The sequence below is a fragment of the Mya arenaria genome, chromosome 6 (assembly GCF_026914265.1).
Source record: "Mya arenaria isolate MELC-2E11 chromosome 6, ASM2691426v1".
In the NCBI taxonomy this organism is placed as follows: domain Eukaryota; kingdom Metazoa; phylum Mollusca; class Bivalvia; order Myida; family Myidae; genus Mya; species Mya arenaria.
Window position 1 is genome coordinate 58196524 of NC_069127.1, and position 22520 is coordinate 58219043.

The 22520-nt window shown below is 31.8% G+C and overlaps 1 protein-coding gene across 1 annotated transcript in view; it reads right to left on the minus strand.

The window, feature by feature from the left end:
* Positions 1-22520, minus strand: part of LOC128238547 (dystrophin-like) — a 177955-nt gene that overhangs the window by 55624 nt on the left and 99811 nt on the right. Inside the window, exons 40-50 of the mRNA XM_052954580.1 lie at positions 20967-21108; positions 20386-20561; positions 19826-19970; positions 17401-17550; positions 16492-16677; positions 15586-15802; positions 15046-15239; positions 11907-12024; positions 10815-11017; positions 9860-10014; positions 8197-8386 (exon numbers count right to left, since the gene is read on the minus strand). Coding sequence (XP_052810540.1) covers positions 8197-8386; positions 9860-10014; positions 10815-11017; positions 11907-12024; positions 15046-15239; positions 15586-15802; positions 16492-16677; positions 17401-17550; positions 19826-19970; positions 20386-20561; positions 20967-21108 — 1876 coding nt within the window. The remainder of the gene's footprint in view (positions 1-8196; positions 8387-9859; positions 10015-10814; positions 11018-11906; positions 12025-15045; positions 15240-15585; positions 15803-16491; positions 16678-17400; positions 17551-19825; positions 19971-20385; positions 20562-20966; positions 21109-22520) is intronic.

Here is a 22520-nt window from a genome sequence, read left to right on the forward strand (position 1 = left end):
TTGAGATTTTCTTTTCCAATGTCAAAGACGAGAACTTAAATAGCACATTCATTAATTGCACAGGATATTCCGAGCAGATAATTGTAAGCCCACTGTTCAGTTAATTATTTTTTTTTCCATTCTTTGGCAAGAAAACTCCATGGTTGTTCAAGATTGATTCTAACTATATGGTGGCTTAAAAGAAGTACTTTTCGACCCTTAATTAAGACAAAGGTCAGAGAAGCTTGCACCTGAGTAACACCTATTTATGATTATTCAAATGAACTAACTAGATATAACCAACAGTTTTTTCTGTCCTGAAAATACTCATATCAGATATTTCACATTCCATAAGGGGTTTCTAAGAAGATTTTCAAGCTTTTTCCTTTCGGCTGCCATGGCAACCAGAGTTCTGCATGGAACCACTTTTATTGAAGGCATCTGGAAAAGGACCTCCCAATTTGTAAATCCCTGTGAAGTTTGGTTGAAATTCTCCAAGTGGTTTAGGAGAAGAAGTTGTTTGAAGGAAAATGATTGATGACAGACAACGGACGGACAATCAACCTATCACAATAGCTCACGCTGAGCACTTTGTGCTTAGGTGAGCTTAAAACAGACTGTCTATAAGCCCAAAAGTGCAACAGTTAATCAACATAAGAGCACCAGCAGAAAAAAATGCCATACAACACTGGATTGTTTCTGGGTTTTTTTATAAGAACATAAGGCATAACTCTACAATCATTAACGAGTTACGGGCCTTGCCTATTACATCTGCCTATTGTCTCTGTCGTGTTTTGTTTGTATTAATGGATTTCGAGTTAGGGTCAAGCAGTGTGTTGTTTTTTTACCAATTTGGGGCCAGAATTTGTCCCCATTCCCAATGCTAAGGCGTATACTTGGATTCCAAATGTGACAATAAAATTCCCAATTTTATATTTTGATTTTTGATAAAAAATATTGGACCTCCAAAATGCTTTTGTATGAAAAAGTTGATGAAAAGGTTTCTTAACTGAAAAAAAAAATGTCTAATTTTAAAAGCTTTTGTGTACAATTCTAGGCAAAAATTGAATACAGAATTTTAGTCAAAATGACCTAATTACTTCCTAGTCAGAAAGGCCCCAAAATGGTGGGGAACTGTGAAGGTTCAAGTTTTTTGCAGAATAACGAACTTGAAGGCCACCCCTAAAAACTGAAGGCCATGAAAGTAATGACAACTTTTTTCTTTGAAGACAGACAACTTTAAAAAATGTTCAACCAATAAAAGTTATTCTCGTGACCACTAGAGACATTTTTATGACACATCTAAAATTGGCCTGAGAAATTAACAGAAGAATAAAGTTTCCCTTTTATTGACATTTCACTCAAAAAAACACAATCTCCGATTACGATCGAGACTTAAAACTCTGCCAACACTGAAGAGGCCCCGAGATATAATTGATTTTCGTGACACAGAAAATGTGATTACCTGATCCCTTTCGCAAATAAATAATCCTATCAGCATAATTGAAAGCTTTCGCAGATATGGAACCGTCCAATTATGGAAATATTCAAATATAATGGCACTTTTTGATTGATGGGTGTTTGTTAATAGGTTTGCTAACATGATTACCTCCCTTTGAATTCCAAGAAATTGGCTCTATCGTGGTTACTTCCCTTGGACAATATGAAGTGGGGTTTTTCAAAGTTTTATTTGCATAACATCCAACAGACCATGGCCCATGTGGACAAAAATCATATTCAGTAATATGTAGAGAGTAAGGTAATATAGAGGCAGTAATAGCTGATATTGAACCAAATATTAGATAGTTCAACTACCATAAAATATTGGGGTTATTTCAGTCACAAGGGTTGGGATGAAAGAATGGTTTTGTCCCATGTTGTCAGGGAAAACATTCAATAAATAGGGTGAGGTATTTAAAAGTTAATAGCACTGTAATTCATCCTCACCGAGGTTATTGAACTGTTTCACCATTTCTATTTGTGACCATTCAGATATGCGCGTTATTGTGTAGACAATAACAAAGAAAACACTCATGAAACATGTTAGTTTCATTTAGACTAAAATAATCCATAGAAAATGATTAATGTAACTACAACTGGTGGATTAAGACTGCAAACAATGTAGACATGCATACTGGCGAGTGTTTTCTTGTCTATACATTTACTCACATATCAGAATCGTCAAACCAAGTAGGCGGAGCTTAACCATTAAATAACTAGCTAGCGGATAAATTACAATGACATTTAAATATAAGCCCACCACTTATTGAATGCTGTTGTTGAAAATATGGTACCAAACAGTTACTACTTCCACAACCCTTGTGATTAAAATCATTCAACTAGCACCTTTCCGTACATGCATGATTTCAAAAACGTTTGAAGTGACACGGTTATTCAAAATCAATGCATTTTTACAAACATACATTTGTGTAATAAACCTTTAACTACTTCCTAAAAAATGCATTCATAGAAAATATTAAATACTAATAACAAGGCTGTTACTGTGTATTTAATAGCTGGAAATGCAAAAATATTAAATGATTGGTGAATGCTAAAAGATTTACTGTGATCTTAGGTAGAACTATACTATGTTTTTTTTGCACATTTCTTTCAAATTAAACCCCGTATCCTTGATAAGAACCATGGTTTTTAAAATTTATTTATACCCTTTTTAGTATATTTAACAATTGTATTAATTGTGGTAAATCTTATTTGGGAGTAAGAGTGCATCTTTAACTTCTGGTAACATGACTGCAGGAATTATTACTTACACACATTTTTTAACGATCCTCATCACAGCTTTAAGCTTGACATCATCATGTTGTACATGTACTCTATATGAACTGACCTAAAGTGTATGATTTGTCCTAAAGCATAAATATTTACAAGAAAAAGCTTACCTCGAATAGTTTTAGTTCAAGTTTGTATATTTCATGAAGTAGATCCCTCTCGAAAGTTCCCGAAGAATGTCGACTTCTGCGGTACGTATAGTGCTCGTCCATTTGATTTGATTTTTAACTTTCAACAACATAGCATTCGTTTTTGTGTAATTTCCCATCCATTCCATGTACAAAATCCATGTTCATTTCTCATTAAGTTATACAGTCATTAGATATTATATACTCTATATACTATGCAACTTAAGGTTTCTCTATTTCACTCCAGCACCATTAAAACCATTTTTTTGTCACTTTTTTTTTTTATAACATTTCATAACTATTTTTCACTATTTAGATCTATTTTTGTGTCTGTTTTATAATTGCGAAACATCTGCACATAATCCATTTTGTACTCCTCATTTTGTATATAAAAAGTATCCGAATAAAATTATCCTTCGCTTTCATATTACCTTCGTTCAAGTTCAAATGCATATTTTTGTCAATTTATTGTGTCATCAGCATTTTATCTCTGAAGTTTATCATTTTCAACGTATTTAGTTCAATTCGCAAGTTTAATTTCACACATCATTTGAGGTTTATTTATCACGCCTCAACATTACATTTCCTAGTTAATATGTAAATATATCGCATCACTGTCATATATTGTTGAGATGGTAATTTATAATATCACCTGAGGTATACATACATACACTTATTTATTATTTTTGTTTACGGACGGATATATCTGAATATCCGTACAGCATGTCAACAAACTGTAAATCAATTGATATGACATGGTTTATTAATGATGCGCTTTTGTATCTACAATGTTTAAAAAGCTTACAACTGTGACAGCAGGACGTTTATAGACCTTGAAGAAATGTCTGTCCCGATCTGTTCATGTTTCAGCAAACATTTGTGACAGAAAAATAGACATGAAAAACCAATCTCCTCAAAAATTACTTACCCTTGATAACTTCAATATTTCACACATAGTACTAACCAAATTTTAAATATTTCCAACATTAAAAAATATATACCATCTTTAGATATTTCCAAACAGTGATTTAACATGAAAATATCTGTCAACTTGGTGTATATATCTCCATCAAATATAATAAACCAATTTGTCGCATCCCCATCAGATATACTAAAGCTTACATCAAAGTGATTCTTCATGTTTTATTCATGTCACCAGCAAGATATCTCAACTTGACCAACCTGTATATTCCATTGTAAACATTTTACGCTACATATAAAAGCCATAAATGAGACTTTCTTAACATAAATATCAATTCATTTTATCATAACAATATTAGTTTACACTACCAATATCAATGTCGGCTACATTTATATCCATACTGACACCACACTTAATATACAGAATCATAAATTTATAACATTTCACTTCAGTGTAATTCATTTATTTTAAACTTTTGATGAGCTTAAAACTTGGTCTTGCTGTTAAAATTTCCCATGTAAAATAAAACTTGTTCCAATTGCTAATGTAAACATATAGAATGTCACTAACATTCACGAAAACTCCTTTTTTGAACATTAAAGGTACATCGTTCAAATAGTAAGCGAGAAAAAATAAAATTTGATTTGTTACAAGTTGTTTTGCATGCAAATTTCCAAAGCTTAGAAAACCATTCCAAAGATGACATTTTCAACAGATTTAGTCCCATTTATTAAATAGTCTGAGACATTCTTATATTACCAATATGTTTCTTAGCATGAATAAAAGACAGCATGCCAGTTCTAACCAATAGAAAACCCTCAAAAGCTGGTCTGTAAAAATACACCTTTAAAAGCTAATTACTTCCGCCAATGCGAAATACAACCACCATTTCTTGACATCAAGTAACATCATCGGCAAATCGGTAAGAATACACCTTTAAATGCAAAATACTTTCTCCAGAAGACAACATCAAGAATTAGACTCAAGTTTCAGGCAAATTCCATCATTATTTCCATAAATGCATAAATCATTTTTCTGATTCAACTTAAGGATGGAGACATAGGACAAAACGCAACAAAAATTTCCGGAAATAATTATTCGCTTTTGCCCAATCTGCATATTTTTTTCCTCAATCTTTGAAATGGATCCATCATTTTCTGAGTTGCATCCAAAAGCATTTTCAAGACCTGTATTTGGTAATTATACTATCATTATTCCAAAAGATAAGACATAATTTTCAATTTCATCCCCTAAACCTTATTATCTTCATTTTTAAAATGGTAGCTTAAAATTGCCCAATTATGTTTTAAGCCAGAATAAAAACTCGAGTAATTTATTCACTATAATTGCTTAAAAAAATATCACAGAAACACTTTTATTTTTTAAGATCTTCCTAAAAAATGGCCATATAAATGATAATTTCAAAATCTATTTTATAACACTGAATTTTTCCCTTTAAAAAGAAGATTAACAAAAATATATAATACAACCAAATCTCATGATTGTTGATTTAATCCACAATATACATAGCTTATATTAACAACATTGCAGTAAACATCTTCTATATAATTGATACATCCACCAGAACACAATCTTCAAATATAATGACCTTATTCCTATAATTATCTTCCAAGAATGTTTATGAACACATGCTTAAGTACTTAGCCTATCTATCCAGTTAGATAGAAAAGCATATATATCCATTGAACTCATGTATCACATATAGCTGTGAGTATGGGTTTACTCCAGCGATCACTTTAATTAGGGCATTTTTGAAGTAATTCATATTCCCGGAGGGGGTGGTATCCATAAAACATCTTAAGCCATTTCCTAACTGAAGTTATTTTCCTATTAACTTAGTATCTCTCTTAGCATATGATGTAATAACTTTATAATATTTGAAATATTATTCTACAATGAATTAATAAAAAATGCATACTTTCTTGCCCAGGGGCGGTATTCATAAAACTTCCTAAGTCATTTTTAAACTTAACTTAAAGTCACTTTCCTAATTTTAGTATCTCTTTATTCATATAAAAAAAAACTGAAAGATTTTTCAAAATACATTATTTTCATTGACCTTCTTGAAAAAAACAACATTCTTTAATGATAAAAATGCTTAAAATGCTTTTCTTTATACAAATTTTTTTTTTGGTCATTGATATTATTCCATGTATTCAAAAAACTAAATATTGTACATATTCAGCTGAAAGGTTTTTTTAAACATATAAGTAAGTGGAACTATAAATGAAAAAAAGAAATTAACTATAAATCACTTCTTCTTTTTTCAACCACTAAAGCCCAATTATTAATGACCTCCAAAGATGCATCACCTAATATAAGTCAAAAGTGTGTGAATTTATTGCTTTGAAGTTTAAATTTTCATTTTTATGTCAATTTATTATTTGTATACCATCTTTGAAAGCAAAACTAATGTATGTAAATCATTAACACAACTACATTTAATTCATTTACACTTCTATTACTTATTCTTAATTTGAAATACTATATGGTATAGACACAGATAACAAATATTAATGGACCAGAACGGATGATTTTTACAGCTGAAAATCAAGAAATATCAAGCTTACAACTTTATGAATTTAAATCCTCATGAATATTTTATGAGATGTTTTAGTTTTTTACCACCAGTGGTGAAAATATGTGAAATCTGACAAGTTGAGAAAGTAGAAATATTGAACCTCCTGAGGTTGCAAATTGTAAAAACACTTATTTTTTAACACCTATGATTTTCCCCCAGATATTTGATCAAGTTTTAGAATATGCTGAGAAATGAACTAAAATTGAGTTACTGAACTCTATATAAGAAGATAATTTGGATGATTTGTAAAAAAGCTAGGATCAAAATTACAGTACAAGAAGTGAATTTCTTACCTATATATTATAAGGTTTTAAAGAAGTATTTGCACTTTTCTGCCATTAAAGAACAGTTTAATAATAATAATGCATGTGCTTTTAACTTCAACAAGATATATTTTAAGATAGTATATACAACATTTTTATTTTATTTTATGATACAACAACCAATCTCCACCCACTAAACTTATAATTGATATTATACACGAGCATTATTGAAACAAATGACGTCATAATTCCAGCATTCTGATATGAGAATTACTGCATATAAACAAAAACAAAAAAAATCTCTCCAATACCTTACAAAGTCATATGTTTCTTACATGTTTACTCAATTAAGACATTCATGAAACTCTTTGGAACTATTTTCTTTTATCAGCTTTGAATCAGGGTATAAATCAAAGACCTGTTATAATTAATAATAGTTCCAGACTGAAAAAAACAACATCAAAGGTTCCTGTTATAATTAGATAACAAATTGTCTGGCTTAAGTTTAAGAAACAAATTGATTGAATTGAAACATGCGTTACCAACATACTAGGGTTGTTTGTTTTGAAAACACTGGACTTCAAAACTTCAAAGAATGATGTAAACTTTAAACAGAAGATTTATCAAAACCAGGCACTTAAACTAAGAACATAGAAAAATCATTGCTGATTTTAAACATGACAGATATGACTTTAAATTTAACTTTGACTTTAACATTAAATATCTCATTTTTTCTTTCTTTTGAAATTATCGAATTATTTGCAAAAACAGCACATGAAACATAACTAAGGGAGGTAAACTATGAACATTAAAAACACAACTAAGGGAGTTAAGCGCTGTACATTAAACTTTATACCTAAGGGAGATAACAACTTATACATTTTAAAACCTAACAAAGGGAGTTAAGAAATGTACATTATACTAAGGGAGCTAAGCAATGAGCCTTAAATACCTAACCAAGGGAGTAAAGAAACATAAATTACAAGTATAACTAAAGGAGTTAATCTTATATCATAAACTGCATTTATTTATAAGATGTTTGTTTACCATACACATTAGGCTAATGAGAAATGCATGAACTTTCAATTTCTGTGATAAATAAAAAAATAATTTCAACCAAACAATCTGATATTAATTAATGAACATATTTTCTTTTACCATCCACAAACGACTTAACTTGACCAATCACAAGAGTGCTGCCAAGTGAACAGTAACGCTCGCCTGTTTAGCACAACTCAATAAGTATTTAACCAAGAGTTATGGGCCTTGCTGTACAGGAGCATATCATCTCTTGCAACATATGTGCATAAGTTTCACTCAAATAGTTTTTTGCAATATTCCAGGTTCGAGGTTTTGCAAAATGACCTGGCCACACCATGGGAATCCAATACCCCAACTTTTTTCTCAAAAAAGAAGGGATGAGCTGAAAACCATTTTACTCAACAAGAAATATTTTTGATCCAAAAGGGAATTTAAGTGTTTTGTGAGCTTTACGTTATTTAAGGAACTTACCCGAAATTCTTCTAAGTACAGATTGCAGAGATCGGTATTATCGATTACGTCTGGTTTCGCTGTTTCTTCAGCTAATCGATTAAAGCTATTATCAACACCCTCCATCCATGCTATGAACTCTTCCAGTGCGGCGTAAAACTGCTCCGCTGTCTGTAGACTTTTATCTGCGACTTGAATGTTACTTGCTAGCCTGAAAAATATTTTTGTGCATGAAAATACAACAAACATTTGTTTGCATTTTTTTAATATGAGGGGCAGTGGTAATGTTCCCCGACTGCTCTTGTCCAACAATTATTATAATCAATATATGAAATTGCTACTTAATAATATTTTTTTGAATATCACTCACTACCGTATTTTCTCGACTATAAGACGAGGAAATTGGGTCCCGATTTTTACCCCCAAAGTATGGGACCTGTCTTATAAGCGAGTCGATAAAATATTAAAAAAAGATTCAAGTCAAAATCAGTTAAATTTTACATAGGGTATTCGTCTATCCAGTCTATCGTCTGCTGATATAAGTATGGGGAAATTAAGTAAACAACAACACGAAATCTCTTCACCGCGCGTGCTCTGACGTCACACAGTGTACCGTTATATATGCATTTTTTCTCATGGCGCGTGTCAGTTTAATTAGTTTGACAGATATATCAAATCAATAAATTGGAATCTTAATATGATGTAGGTACCTAACTGTCAATTTGATTAAGCAAACAAATGACAATGCGAATATGAATCCTTTATGTTCGTCGCCAATCAAGGGACAATATTGCCTAAAGCATTATTGCTAAACAAACACCTATTCATGCCTCGGCTTTTCGCAGTTATGTTATTGAAGCCATTTATTTTGCCGAAGAACTTCATTGGTGTCTTCAATAAAAAAATAAACTAAAACGAACATATGTTGTTATTGATTAATTATTACAATTTCGATAAGTAACGACCTGTCCTGCAAACTTATGTACTCATTTCTAACCTACCTCCAAATAGAGAGTTTACAGTTGACCGCCATTTTCTTTGCGTAAAACAAAAACAGTTACCGCGAAAGTCGAACATTGGCCGTTGAGCTTGAACATTTTTACACATTAGGAAGAATTTTAGCATTTTAGACTTGCTTAAAAATTGACCCCGTCTTATAAGCAAGTCGAAACAAAAAGCACCAGATTTCATGGACAAAGTTAGGGGGCCGTCTTATAAGCGAATCGCCTTATAGTCGAGAAAATACGGTACCTCATTGATATCTCAGAGATCATAACCCTTCAACAACATTAAAAAAGTTATCAAAATTTATGTAAACAAACAGATAATAAATATTTTATTTCAATATATTTATGATAGTTATGCTTTCCAGTGGTTTATACAGATTTATCAGTGAAATAAACATGATATTTTTCACCGTCTTGAAATTTTAGCCTGATCCAAATTCCAAACAAATGTTTTCATGCACTGGGCTAGGACACACATTCAAAAACGTAATTTCCAAAATGACATTACCGTCACATACTATTTTGCCCTATTTCCTAAACAACAATAAATCAGTCATTTTATATCCTTTGTAGGCATATAACAAAAAAGTGTTCTAGTTAAAATTTACACAATAAGTCCATGTTATTCTGGATCAATCCTCATATTAACAACTCTGAGCTGTGACATATAAACCTACTTGTTAAGTACTGCTGTCCACCTAGTCATGAGTTTTTCCAGCTGAATATTAATGAGACTGGTATCGTCCGCACAATATTGAGTGATGAGAGAATTCGCCAGGTCCTTCAGCGCATCCGCCTTCATTTGCCATTCTGATACCTCTGCTTGAAGTGTCTGAAATTGGCAGAACATTTATTCATATACTTTTAAGTTATAATATATAAATAGGTAATGAACTTTTTCATAAAACTGTACCTAACTCTCTTAAGTGACATGCATGTGTCAACTAACTCAAATTAAGGAACAATAAATAAATAAAAAAAAACGATTGTCAAATGTATTTTTAAGTTGAATTATTTAATTATATTGAATTAAAAATATATTTCGGGAATACAAAACTCTTCTTATAATCTATTTTTACATCAATTCAAATTTTAACAAATTAATTTAGCTTGATTGTGAAGACTCTAATACATGTATGTTTTGAATGAAAGGAATCACACTATTATATTGACTCCTGGGAAGAAACCTATAGGTACTGGAGTGGTATTAAATATTCATCCTTATTGGAACAATGCGCAATTTAGCTAATGTAACTGCATGATATTATAAAAAAGAACATACTTATGCAGTGAATTAAGACATTAATGTAAGTCCATTATTAAAGACTGACTAAATTAAGTTGAATATTTTGAGAAGCTATGATGAAATGTTCTCAGTGGAGCTTGAACTATTAACCTCTAAGTTTAGAGGCAGACACATAATTACCATGTGACTAATTATTAGGATACATGATTGTGCAGTAGCCTGAAAATGTACCACTGTGAATGTTCTCTGACTTAACACAATGGAAAGTTTCTTACATGAAGTTTCTTTATTTTGCTAGGTAGCTTTGCGCTGCTCTTTTTCATATTTAACTATTATTTACAAACTGCGTTTCTATTTCTACGACCTCTTTCCTTCATTACATTTACCTTATTCTGTTTCCGCAGTCTTTGCGTGTTAAGGTTTGCCGTTGTGTCAGTTGCCAATTCACCCTCTACGCCTGTTAGCCAGTGTTCAAAGTCAGCATGGGCATCTTCGAATGTACCACATGCTGTCAACATGCCTTCTAGCTCTGTCTCGCGATTTTTGACACTAACTTCAGTAGTCGCCCATTGCTCTTGCAAACGATCAGCTGAAAAAATATGTGTTTAAGGGAACTTGAAAGGCAAGGCATTCTAAATTTCCGTCAGTAGAGATGTCCAATTACTCAGGTTTTTTCATAGCTGATATTTGGTTATTGTCCCAGTGTGAGAATGTATGTTCTTCAGAAACTGTAAAATAAATAACCCCCAATATTTTTTAAATTTTGAGAATTTTTTTCGATGGAAAAATTTCCAATTACAAGGGTATAGGTCAGAATTTCCCAAAATATCTGGAAAAGAAAAAACAATGAAAAATTCTTAAAGTACTCATATTGTTTCTGGCTTCAAAACATGAGGGATGCTGAGTGGACACCAACACTCATTGTTTTTTGTTTTTTTGTTTTTTCTCAGTTTAGCAAGGGGCATAACTCAACAATTATTTATGCCAGAGCTATGCAAGAGTTATGTGTAATGTCTCTTGCAATAGGTGTTACCAGTTTCAATTTGGACATCTTGAAAAGTTTCTGGTTGGTTTTCACATCCGTTTAAACTCATTGGCACTACAACAAGGGAAGGCGAATTGGAGCATTTTTACCAGGCTGAAGATTTTCAACACAATATAATATGCTGTGGCTCAAATGATGGTGAGCACGAGACAGAGAGGCTTTTAAGCTTTGACGTCATAGGTGATGTTGTAACAAACTACAGTCGAAAGTTGCTATGTCAAAATCTGTTTTCTCGATGTTATGTGTATGTCGAGCCCTTTTCAAGTGTGTTGTGTTTAGTAAGTTTTCTATTTCCATTATACTGAATGTTATTTTTAAATCCTGAGGTGCCGACAACTTTGATAAAGAGAGTTTTGACTGTATTTCTTAATTATGACCTGGCAATCTTGTAATTACATATCTCAGTCATTGAAAAATAAACAACTTAACTGACCTTTTTCTAAGAAAGCTTTCTGTTCAGGGCTCCGAGCCGGAAGCACCTGCAACCACGTGGTGGTGTCTGAGATCTCGACCAGTTTTCCACGTTTATCCTCCATATCTTGTAAGTTGCCCTGAAAAAGCATGAAAATACATTTTGAGTTTTCAGGAAAATTTTGTGTCTTTCTTTTACAGAAAAATATTTTATCAGTATTTTATGTTACCACTGTTTTTAATTTCTGCATCATTTATCATATATCAATAAATGTCAATGTGAATAGCAAAACATTCAAATGAATAATGATAAAATTTATGAAAAACAGTTTACATTATTGAAATTATTATATGGTGTGTTTTAGAATTCAGATATAAATTTCCAATGCTATGTAAAATTCCCCATGCATTATTAACATAATTAATCATTATTCATGCATATAGATATAAATATATTTACTACTCATTTTTTTAAAAAAAAAAAACTGAAAAATTATAAGACAATTTATACTTTATAACTGCATACTGTGTAATTGTCCCTCAGGGATCTAATGTAGTGTCTCATCCACAATTAATAAAATTGACAAATAATATTCAGAGACCAAAAATTTGTCGACAAATTGTCAAAGTGATTAACATCCAATCACTATAAAATTGTTGTTTGAGTACAAATGAATCTGAACATATAGTAAAATGATTTACCAATACTTTAAGCCTGGAATTATAAATATTCTGGTTTTCAAAAGCTAATCCTCAGGTACAACCAAAATTATACGGGTTCAATAAATAATTAACACACGTTACTTCTGAAACAGTAGAGTCATTGGTCTGTTACATGAATTTCAATAGCTTGAAATTCACCTTTTTATATGTACCGGCATGGGAAAACCCAGTTATGTGAATCTGGGCTATATACATTGGTGGCAAACAACTTGATGTCAAAATTATTTATTAAATATTATTGTCAAATCAATAGATAATGGATGAGCTGCTTAAAAGGTGACTTTTTTCTCAAAAAAGGACTTTTGCAAGAAACCTGCAGACTTAATCTTTTATGAACTGTAAAAGGAGCCTACATGTCTGTATTATCAAGGTAAATATTTGTGTCAAACTGTAAAATCATTCCATTTTGCAGGGGATAACTTTTTTTTACCTATTTAACATAAAGTAAGTTAAATATTCTTAAAATACAACTTCCATGGCAACACCTAATTTTTTCTTTAAAAGTGACTGGAGAACAAAGGCCTACGTGAGAATGTGTAAATAAATCACTGTGAAAGGGAGGTTGAACAACTTTGCCAAAATTAATTTTGAAACAGAATCAATTAGAACAAAGTTAGACACAAGTTAAAGGACATAGTTTGAAACCCATTTGGAACTCCTCGGCCATTGTCCACCGAAAACAACCTAGGATGAATGCTGGTGCATTAGTAGAAGTAGTTTGTAAAATTTTAGTATTAATTAATTCTAGTGTTTTAATGCATATTTTGTATTTAAATTGATTGCCAGTAAAGTGATTAATTGCATAAATAATTAAGATTCCCAAGTTATTAATTTTAAGTGCTTAATTGAAATTTAACAACGCAATCTACTTGTTGCGTAGTTAACGTAAAGAATTCTGACACTGTAAACTGTCCAAATACATCCAAGGTTGTTTTGATGGATGATGGCGAAATGAAAACCCATTCACCCATGGTTTCAAAAAAAGTATGAATTCAAAACTGCCAAATAAAATGATTTTACAGAGCAAGTATAGTTGGATGTAAGGAGGATTGTGGGTAAATTTTGTTGCTTGCCGGGAACCAAATTTAAATATTAACCTGCATATACTTTAGAAGAGATTTGATCTGTATAAGAATGCGTTCAACATCTTCCAAGAAAATTAAATTTGGTGACTTTGAATGTTTTCTGGCCTGAAATAATTGAAAAATTGCATTTACCTTACAAGTTTTGAAACTATATATAATCAGCTCTAGTATGAACTAGAATTCCACTAACCTGACCGACCCAATTTTTTCCCTCCCAACTCTGAACATTTTTTTGTGCCGTAAAGTGGATTTGCTTTCAGAATTTCTAAATATATGTTCATTTTTTGAGTGAACATGTTAAAATTTGACCATTTATATCTAAATTGATAGTGATATACCCTGAAATAGGTCGGTTCAGTAAAGAATCCTGGTTCTCTAATACATCTAGTGTTTAAAACCTCCCATGTAGCTTAAGATCTCATTCCATTTACAGCTATGCCGATTACAAATCCAAGCAGTTTTTCAAACCAAAGCAAAGGAAGAATTTTCTATACACAAATATATATGTTAATGAAATTGAAAACCAATACAATTTCATGCCTTTTACAATTAACAATCATACTTCTACGGAAACATTAAGCTATTCCTAAAGGATTCTTAACTTGCAGTGCTTGTATGAATTACTTTAATTCATCAGAGAACTCAAATTTTAACTCCTGGAGTGAATAAACCTATTCTAAGTTGTATGCTGCTGTCTTGTTTATAGTGTTTCCTAAATAATCAATCACACACAAATATTTCCAAACTAGAACCATACCCATCTCCTACGCAGTGATCTCCCCTGACAAGCCAAATAGATCTCTGCCACATTTAGCAAGTATAGCTGGATTTCAGCTATATAAACTCTTTGTTTTTAATGTTTTTTTCTCCTGACTTTTTTTTTTGGATAGTTATACCAAATTTCACTTTTAAGGTGCAATGAGGTAAAAATACAAAAAAAATATTTAAAATTAAAGATAATTTACAAGCTTTACCTATGGTATATTTGGTCACGTGATTCGCATGGTGGCAGTGATTACTGATAAAAGCATCTCAAATCATTTCCTGACTTAAATGTCTTTCTTAATTTAAGTATCTCGTATGAAATAAAAACTTAATAATTTCTGAAATCCATTTTTTCATTGACCATATTAAAATAACACAATACTTTATTGTAAAAAACATTTATATGTTTCTTCTAAGTTGACTATGAATTTTTTAAGAAGTTTACTTAAGTTAATAAATGACTTATGATGCTTTATGAGTACAGGGAAGTAACACTGCATTGAGTCTGGAACCTACCCACTATAAAGGTTGGGCAGCAGCAAACAAAACAGTTTCAAGAATGGCCTTAAAATGAAGTCCATACCCTACCTTATATTTTTTAATCAGTTCTTCAATTTCGTCCATGTCTCCAACAGCCACTCTCTGAGACTTTAACATCCTCTCCAGCAAAGTAAGCCAATCACGTAACTCTGCCACTGATTGGTCGAGAGCCGACCAATCAGATTTCCCATCTTTGGGGGAAGTAGCCAATGGGACTGCTGCTTTTGTCTGAGCTTCTTTTACTAAAATGGAAATTAAAAGCTGTTTTCATAAACCATATAAACTAATTTTGAGTTCAAACTCAAGATTTTTTAAACTAGCCACGTGTAACTTTATTAGTCTTGCATCAATATTTAAATTTAACCAATTTTTAGCAATTTTATTTAAAAATAATCAAAACATGCATTTTTATTTGAATTAAAACTAAATTTTAAGTACAAATATAATAACTTTTGAGTGATTTCTTTTAAATTTAAATTGACACTTGCATGCATTCTGAGAACACAATAAGTTTTTAATCGAATAAACATTTTACAATAAATACAGCTAAAGACAGCTGTTTCTAAAACCTTTTAAATTCCCACTTACCCTGTGTAAAGATCTCGTGTATTGAAGAATCTACCGTAGTTGGTTCAAGTTTTTCGGCAAGTTCTGTGACTACTCTCCAGTCAGCATTTAGTGCATCTACCTTTCCTTGTAAAGCTGGGGGTAGTGTAGCGAGCTCGTATTCCTCTGTTACACGTTTACTGGTCTCGTTTATGTTGCTGATTTTCATCTGCTTGGCTCTAACTGCATCTTGTGTTGTCTGAAATTTGTACAATACACTTTAATAATCTACACAATACAGCATGTTCAAGAGTTAAATCTTTCTAGCCTTGCAAGAATTTTGACGTCAACTTGGCGGACATAAGGAAGCATGCAGAAAGTCAAATACATGTATCTCTTTATATCTATCTCGCTTTACAACGATGAAATAAAGAGAGCAAGTTAATAAGTTGCTCAACAAAGTCACATTGCCAAATGGGATGTGAAATTTTGAATGCATTTCAGTAAGGCTGGATTCAGTGAATGATGATGTACGGTATGAAAATTATGTCAATTCTTGTATTTTATATACTTGCCAAATCTGGTATGGAAATTAATTACTTGCCAAATTTGGTAGGGATTTTATATACTTGCCAAATCTGGTATTTTATATACTTGCCAAATCTGGTATGGAAATTATATCCTTGCCAAATTTGTTATTAAATTTATATACTTGCCAAATCAGTTATAGAATTCATATACTTGCCAAACCTGTTATGGAATTTGTATGCTTGCCCAAATCTGGTATGGAATTTTTGTACTTGCCAAATCTGGTATATAATTTATAAACTTGCCAAATCTGGTTTGGAATTTATATACTTGCCAAATCTGGTATGGTATTTATAGACTTGCCAAATCTGGTATGGACATTTTATATAAGTATAAAAGACTTGTTACAGTTATATATACCTGTGGATCTATGATTATAGAGTCTTGTTCGTCTGTGCTAGTCGCAGACTGAGCATGTCTAGCCTGAAGTAGCGTGCGCGTTTCAGTCACCCATCGCTGTGTCTCGTCAATTGACATCTGGAATTCTCGTAACTCATGTAAATGCTTTTCAACGTTGTGGATGTTGTCAGGGATTTCGTTCATCACCTGAAATAAAATCACAATTTCTTTTATGGCATTATGCGCAATCTTTAAATGTTCTATATTTCCATCCCTTTTTTTCGCTTTATTTTTTAACATATTGCAATGAATGTTACAACTTTGCAATAGCTCTTAATAGTATATAAACAAATCTGAATTATTGCCCAATCAGACTCAAGATACTGGTCTGGTATGAGAATTAACACAATTGAAAAAAACAACAAAACACCTTCCAAAACAGTAACTAGAAATGTGATCGTAGCACACAGATGCCCCCACTTCCCGCCTTTGTAACAAAAACAAGGACTCAAAATTATATTGATTGACAATGAATGTCATTTCTTATACATATATGCTCAGAACACAAGATTTTGACTGACAGTCTAGGGTTTGCAGGATCTAATATCTAACTTCAACATAAAAAATATGTGCCTCTTGGGGCCTGGAAAAGGTTAAACAGAGGTCCCCTTTGACAATGCTATATTTATACTGACCTGCATAAAAAAAGAGATTACATCTAGCTAGAGTTTCATTCTGTCAGGCCTGACAACATAACAGGACTAATTAACTCCTTAAATGGGGATAGATAGCCCAGTGGCGTCTTAACAGATTACCGTACATATCCCAAAGCATTGAATTTTGCACGTAAAATCTATTCCAAAATAGAATATCACAATGAAAATCAAATAGAAAATACTTAATTTCAGAAGTATGAAGTATCAATCTCACCTTTGCCCACCGCTGGTTCAGATTGTCCAAGTCTTTATGTATATTGTTCTTATCCTCCCCGCTCATTCCATCTTGTCTTCCAAGAGCCCGGCCCGCATTATTGATGGCCGTAACATTCTGTTTCTTAACCGAGATGTCGTCTTCTCTGTCCTGTAAAATATAATTTGCAGTGTAAATTACTATATATGCAGTATTTTGAATCTTGAAAATCATGTTCTATATATACAATTATATATACAATATAAGTTAATACAAAAAAATTAATTTTTTTTATATTAAGTATTATAGTGTGTAACTCATCCGTTTAGGCTCAGATAAAAAAAATATATGCAATGTTTTGGCACTTTCTTTTACTAGGGAATATTTGTGCCACGTTGCTAGCGCTAATGTAAATATTGGACTATGAATGCCATTGGAAAGGTAAGTGTGAATCTTTAAGCATGTGCAACACAATTATTAATATTGCACTATTAAAGCATTTTACAAGGATTTAAATCTTGCAAAAGTAAGAGAAAAGCTTTAAAAAACAAAAAAACAAACATAATAGTGACATTTTTAGAAGAGCAATTTTCTAATTTTGCTTTGACTGCAAGGTATTTTATGTCTTCAAAAAACTTCAAGCCTTTGGTATTTTCCAACAAGACATAACATCATTATATCTTGTTTTCTTATATTTACGCTTCATTTTCTCTGTAGTCATAATTAGGGCCAATATTCATAAAACATCAAGTCAATTCTTAACTTAAGTCAACTTCCCAAGATTTTAGTAGCCAGATTGAAAGAAATATACCAGTGAATTTAGCATAAAAGAGTGTTTATTACATAAAATTCATGAAAAGAGTATTTTAGTTAGTACAAAGCTATTTTATCAGATGAAAAGTCAGTTACTTAACCCATTTCATTCGGGATACACCTTTTGGTGTAGTTACCCTTTACATGCGGGATACACCAAAAAGTGTAGTTTTTGACGTACTGAACTTTCACTTTATTTACTTTCGTTTTCACTGTATTGTTTCCGGTTTATAAGTTTTCCGGAATGACCGGATGTTATGCGCAGATAGATGCGCAGAAAATTTTAATGAAGAAATAATTTTAAAACTCAAAAATCGAGTTAAATTTAAGCTTTTTATTGCGATTTTGATGCAAATTTTGGTTGAAATGGATAGGACTTTCGACCACAGTGACGATAGTGATATTGGGATGGTTATAATGACGAAGTTTATGTGAATTTGTTTGATACAAACAGAAGACATATTAAAACATCGATAGAAATCACAAACTATGACATTTGCATTATTTGGTGGAGTTTTTATGACGATCTTGAGGAGTTCTAGAATGATTGAATGACAAAGAGGATCACCCCAAGGTTTCCAAGTGGGAATACAAAGAATGGTGGTCCTAAAGAACAATATGACCCAAGAAAGCCAGGATATTGCATTACTGTCATTTATCAATAAAACTGTTATGGGGGCAAGACTTCTGGACCTTACTGGTCGAGGATTCAAACTGCTATTCCAACCAACATCATGATGAACATCCACCCGCCCGATTTGCTCCGAAGTGGATATGGGATGATATAAACTGTTATAACTTTTTATAGATTTAAAATATATGCATAATTCTTTCTGCATTTTAAAGACAGACTAATTTAGAAACTTTCATACATTGGATTATGTGACATTTGAAAAAAATTATGTGTGCTTTTTTTGCTTTCAATTTGTGCATATTTATTTATTTATTTATTTTTTTTCATCATCACCTGGTTAACTTGCAAAAAATAATTTATTTAAAATCATTTGCTAATAAAACTTACATAAACATGTGCATATTTTTATTTCCTTTCCAAATATGTAATCTTTATTGGGTCTTGTACCAATAATAAAGAAGTTATTAGTGTTTATACAACACAATGGTCATAAAAAGGCAGATGGCTTATCAGTTATTGGAAAATGCCCAGATATTCAAGGTATCATATCTAACTGGGTCTCAGAATGAAATGGGTTAACTAAAATATGACTTAAAGCTGCACTCTCACAGATTGAACGTTTTGACAAACTTTTTTATTTTTTGTCTTGAAACGAGCCATTCTTTGCGAAAATGCATGAAAACGAGTTATATAAGACTGGTGACAAAAAATTAGATTGCTAATTTTAAATTTAAGTTCAAAAACTGATGTTTTATGCATTTTTCTTAAACCGTTAAAAATAGTTTAAGCAATATAGCAGTAATTTTCGAACAGAAATATGAAAATCTGCGATCTGATCTTTTGTCAGCAATCTTTTATCACTGGTTTGCAGATATTTTACACAAAAATTTGCTCTTTCCAAGACAAAAAATAAAAAAGGTGTAAAAACGGTAATTCTGTGAGAGTGCAGCTTTAATATGTTTATGAATATCGGCCTAGGATTAAGTGAAATTCTGTTACCCTGAATCTTTCCAGCAGATCCTCAAGAAAGGCGGCATCGAGCTGGAGGGGTGTGGCGAGAATATTCTCAGTCTCGTCAATCCAGAAGAACATCTCATCCATGTCGTCCGTAAACTCACTTGTTCGTACACTTGCCTGCTCAAGTCTAAAATCATCAAGTTTAACAGTTTGTTTCAAAGGTATTATTTTCATTTTACCTTAATATATTATTACTGTTAAATTTCCAACATTGAAGTAAAATATAACATAAAATTGCATGACTTAAATTTTACTTAAAATAAAACAACATGATATACAGCTTTTCTTCAACCAACAAATGGATAAACAGCTATTATTATATTTCCAGAACATTTGAATGATTTCAGAACATTTGAATGGAAATGACAAGTCTGAAATTTAATATCTAGTGTTTTCAACATCAATATGAGGTGAAAACATTCTGATCATATTCATATATGATTTGACAAAGGCAGGAGTCTAGCTGTCAAATACCATTCTACATCATGTTTCATGTGCTATTTGTGTAATTTCTAATGCTAAAACCCATTAAAATAACTCACTTTTCTTGCCCAAATGCTATCTCTGTAGACACCTGTTTCCAACGTGCATTCAGCTCATGGAGTTTTTCCTGCAATGTTGCCGCACTTTGTGGCGCTGACTGACGAATAATGTCATTGCCTGCTGTGTTCATAGAGTTAACAGTGTCTTGAAGTTTCTTCTGGCTGGATTCAATGTCCTGAAAAGTTGTGATATAAACTACAATTAGCTTCAAAAGTTTTTGTCTTCATAAAGCATTAAAAGGTAATATCATTATGGTCATCATCATCGTCATCATTATTATCATCAATCATCATCATCACCATCATCATCATCATCATCATCATATCATCATCAAACAATAAATTAACAACAACCACAACAGTAGCAACAACATCAATGATATCAACATAATTAACATCATCATCATTGTATCTAATGCAGTAAGCAACCAATGCACAGTTTAAATACTCCATTTTTCAATTCAACCCATTTTATTCATATCGCTGGGAAGTTTTTTTAATATTTGCAAAAATTACAGCAATTTTTTTAAAAACATAAATCTGGACAAAAATTCACAGTATTAAATGGACATTAACATTACCCCGTATGCTTTTTCCAGAACTTTTGTGTCATCTAGTAGTTTGAGATCTTCCAACTTTTTCTCTGTTTCTGTCAGCCATTTTGTAACTACGGCAACATCTTTGTGGTACTGGCGCCACTGTTCGGCTGCCTTTGTCCATCGTCTGAAAAAAAATAATAAAAAAATGTAATATTTTATTTTTATAGTACTTTCTATGTACATACTATTAGTTTTTCTTAAGAATGGGCCGATTGTTCAGAACTTGGGCCGATTGTTCAGAACTATGTTAAAAGTTTACAACTTGTTAACGTCATCACTGTTAACTTTCTAATCATGACTGCTCTGGAGGTTTAATGGATTATAATAACACTTGTGATCCACATTTTTTCTTACAAGATATGAAACAAATTTAATGATTCATTTAAGTATGCGAGCATATCATCAAATATTCTTGTTCATAAGTTCACAACAACGTTGTTTTATCACGTTGTTAACTTAAACAAAGTTCTGAACAATCAGCCCATTATGTGCTAAACATGCAAATAGAATTAAATAATCTAATAAATATGACATTGTACTTGTTTATTTATTTTTTTATTTCATGCAAAAGTACCAGACTCTGTCACAGTTCCATCGTTGGAAACTTCCGAAACACCATAATGCTATGCTTCGTTGTGTACCTTGGGCTTTTTGGCTAAGAAAATCTCGTAATCATGAATAATTGATGTGGTATTTTCATTGGCACCCTAAGGTACCAGATGCTTTCCCTTTGAAAAATATTCTGGTGAAAGCCGGAATTGAACCAGGTCTGTCCTTTTAGTACAATAATATTCCCAATAGTCAAGACCACACAGCCATAGAGACTACTGACACTTAAGGGTTATTGGGGAATATTTAAGTGCAACATGTTAATTCATTGGAAGAAGAGTTGTCTCCCCTGCCTCCCACATTTTTTATGAAGAATAACTGAATAAAGTACTGTAGTAAAATGGCGATGATGTCACAGTACTATCGAAATAAATAAACTGTTCATGTAAGACATACTTCACCTTCAAAATTGCAACTATGGCGACGAATAATTATGAAAACTGTCACATGTAAAAAAAAAATAATATGAGGCAGTTAGTCCTTCTGTACCAGAGATGCATTGATACCTGAAATATTTAAGGTTAACAATGAATGTTTCTTTATCTTATTTAGATAACACTGGGGCTGTATACATAAAAACTTGGTAAAAATTAACAACTTTAAATTTTTAAGTGAAAAAATGCTTTACTTGGTGTTGGAAAACGAGGGTATTTAAAATATTGGTTCTTAAATTATGCTGGTCAAGAAAAAAATAAGAAAAACGATAGCTAAACCACTTGGCAAAATTAAATTTATTGAAAGCATCATGTCATAATGTCAATCAACCAATCATGCTACAGCCTTAAGCTGATTAATGTTAGCATGCAAATTGATGACTTTTTCGACAATATTTTTAAATGGTGGTCTTATTTATATTGATAATATTTCTCAAAAAGAAAAGTTAAAAAAAAAATCTTGATAAATGCCATAGCATGCATATATTATAAA